This window comes from Bactrocera latifrons, unplaced genomic scaffold (genome assembly GCF_001853355.1).
Source record: "Bactrocera latifrons isolate USDA-ARS-PBARC rearing strain unplaced genomic scaffold, ASM185335v1 scaffold_97, whole genome shotgun sequence".
Classification (NCBI taxonomy): domain Eukaryota; kingdom Metazoa; phylum Arthropoda; class Insecta; order Diptera; family Tephritidae; genus Bactrocera; species Bactrocera latifrons.
In genome coordinates this window covers 2309-3794 of record NW_017537678.1, presented here as the reverse complement: position 1 = coordinate 3794, position 1486 = coordinate 2309, and the positions used below count along the sequence as shown (strand labels likewise).

The following is a 1486-nucleotide window of genomic DNA, read 5'->3' as shown; positions in this document are numbered from 1 at the left end:
GTATAAAAATATAAGCCAAAAGGCCAACAGGCGCCTGTAAAAGTAATGTATATTTCAGAGCATAATTCTCATTGAATTCTCAGCTCTGTTCACTCATTTCTCTTAAATTTTCTCCTGCCGAGCCAAAAGTGGTGAAATCCACTAATAGAAAATTCATGGCTCTTGACAGTTCACACGCTTGTCCGTAGTTAACCTTCTCTATATTATACGTTCTCTGATTATAATTGCAAAACGTCAAAACCTACTCAATCCAATCAACCGTCAAAGTTCCTTAGGTTTTGACGTTTAGCAATTAGTCTCTCACTTCCAGTGAGAGAGGAGTTGAGGATCTCATTATCTCTGTTATCTATGGAGCCAGCAACGAATTAACATCGCGCAAGACTATAGCGCAAAACCAAATATGCCCTGCGAGAAATATTTTATGATTCTAAATGGCTTTGCCATGCAATGCCTTATGTGTTCCAAGTCTTTTAAAGATAATAAGGAATATATCCTTAAAAGACATTTTGTTAATTTAACTATCAATTATTTGGATGAAAAAGAACGAAAATGTCTTTTTAAAGAAAAAAATATATTTTTTTGATTAATTTAAATTCCGATTTCTCACTGGGCTACTTTTTTTCGTGCTCACCAACACTGTACTGTACCATCCTCTCATGGTACGAGACTCTGGCATTGGCTCTCATTTTTCTCTCAAACGCGTTCACTGATTATTTGACAGCCAAGGAGATCAGGGAATTGGCGGGATGCCAGCAGTAAACCGCTATAATTACCAGACGAAATTAGTGTGAAATGAAATTTCATTGAACTGTGAGAACATATTTAGGCAAAATAAATGATAATGTAAATTAATTAATGATTTTGCATTTTAGCATTTATATATGTACGCATTTTTAAAGTGTTTAATTTAGTGCTTTGTATAGTTTATTAAATACCCAATCTAATATTTTTCAGCAGTGGCATCATTGGCAAATGTTATAAAAAATGCGAGCTCTGACAGCTCTCTCTCGAATCAAAGAGTATTGTGTCATATTGTCCATGCCTACGTCTGGCACCAAAGACCAACTCATTGTATAAACCTACAAGTAACAAATCCTATCATTGTCACCCATACATGCACAGGCGAAAGCTTGCAGAATGACAGAGATTACATTAAAAATGCAATGGAATGAGGGAAGACTCAGGGCAAAAGCCCAGGCAGTTAGTTAGGGTTTCCTAAATATTCTACTACTAAAACGACCAAATGCCTTAGAAAAGGCACGATCCGTGTTATGCTATCTAATTTATTATTTATAGGACTATTCGATTATACTTCGATTATTAAAGTTCATATAGATTAAATTTATCTAGTTTTGATTAAAATTTATTTATTGTATCAAAATATTGGTAAATCTTTTCTATTTTATTAAAAATATTTGAAGAATCTTTCTATTTTTGTTTACATTATTACAAATAGTTTTTTTTGGTATTGTATATTTTATATGTG

The 1486-nt window shown here is 33.1% G+C and overlaps 1 protein-coding gene across 1 annotated transcript in view; it reads right to left on the bottom strand.

Annotated features, from left to right (window-relative positions):
- Positions 1-685, bottom strand: part of LOC108977897 (glutamate receptor ionotropic, kainate 2) — a 9207-nt gene extending 8522 nt beyond the window's left edge. Inside the window, exon 1 of the mRNA XM_018947865.1 lies at positions 632-685. Within this exon, the coding sequence (XP_018803410.1) occupies positions 632-650 (19 nt within the window). The 5' untranslated portion in view covers positions 651-685. The remainder of the gene's footprint in view (positions 1-631) is intronic.
- Between the last annotated feature and the right edge of the window lie 801 nt (positions 686-1486).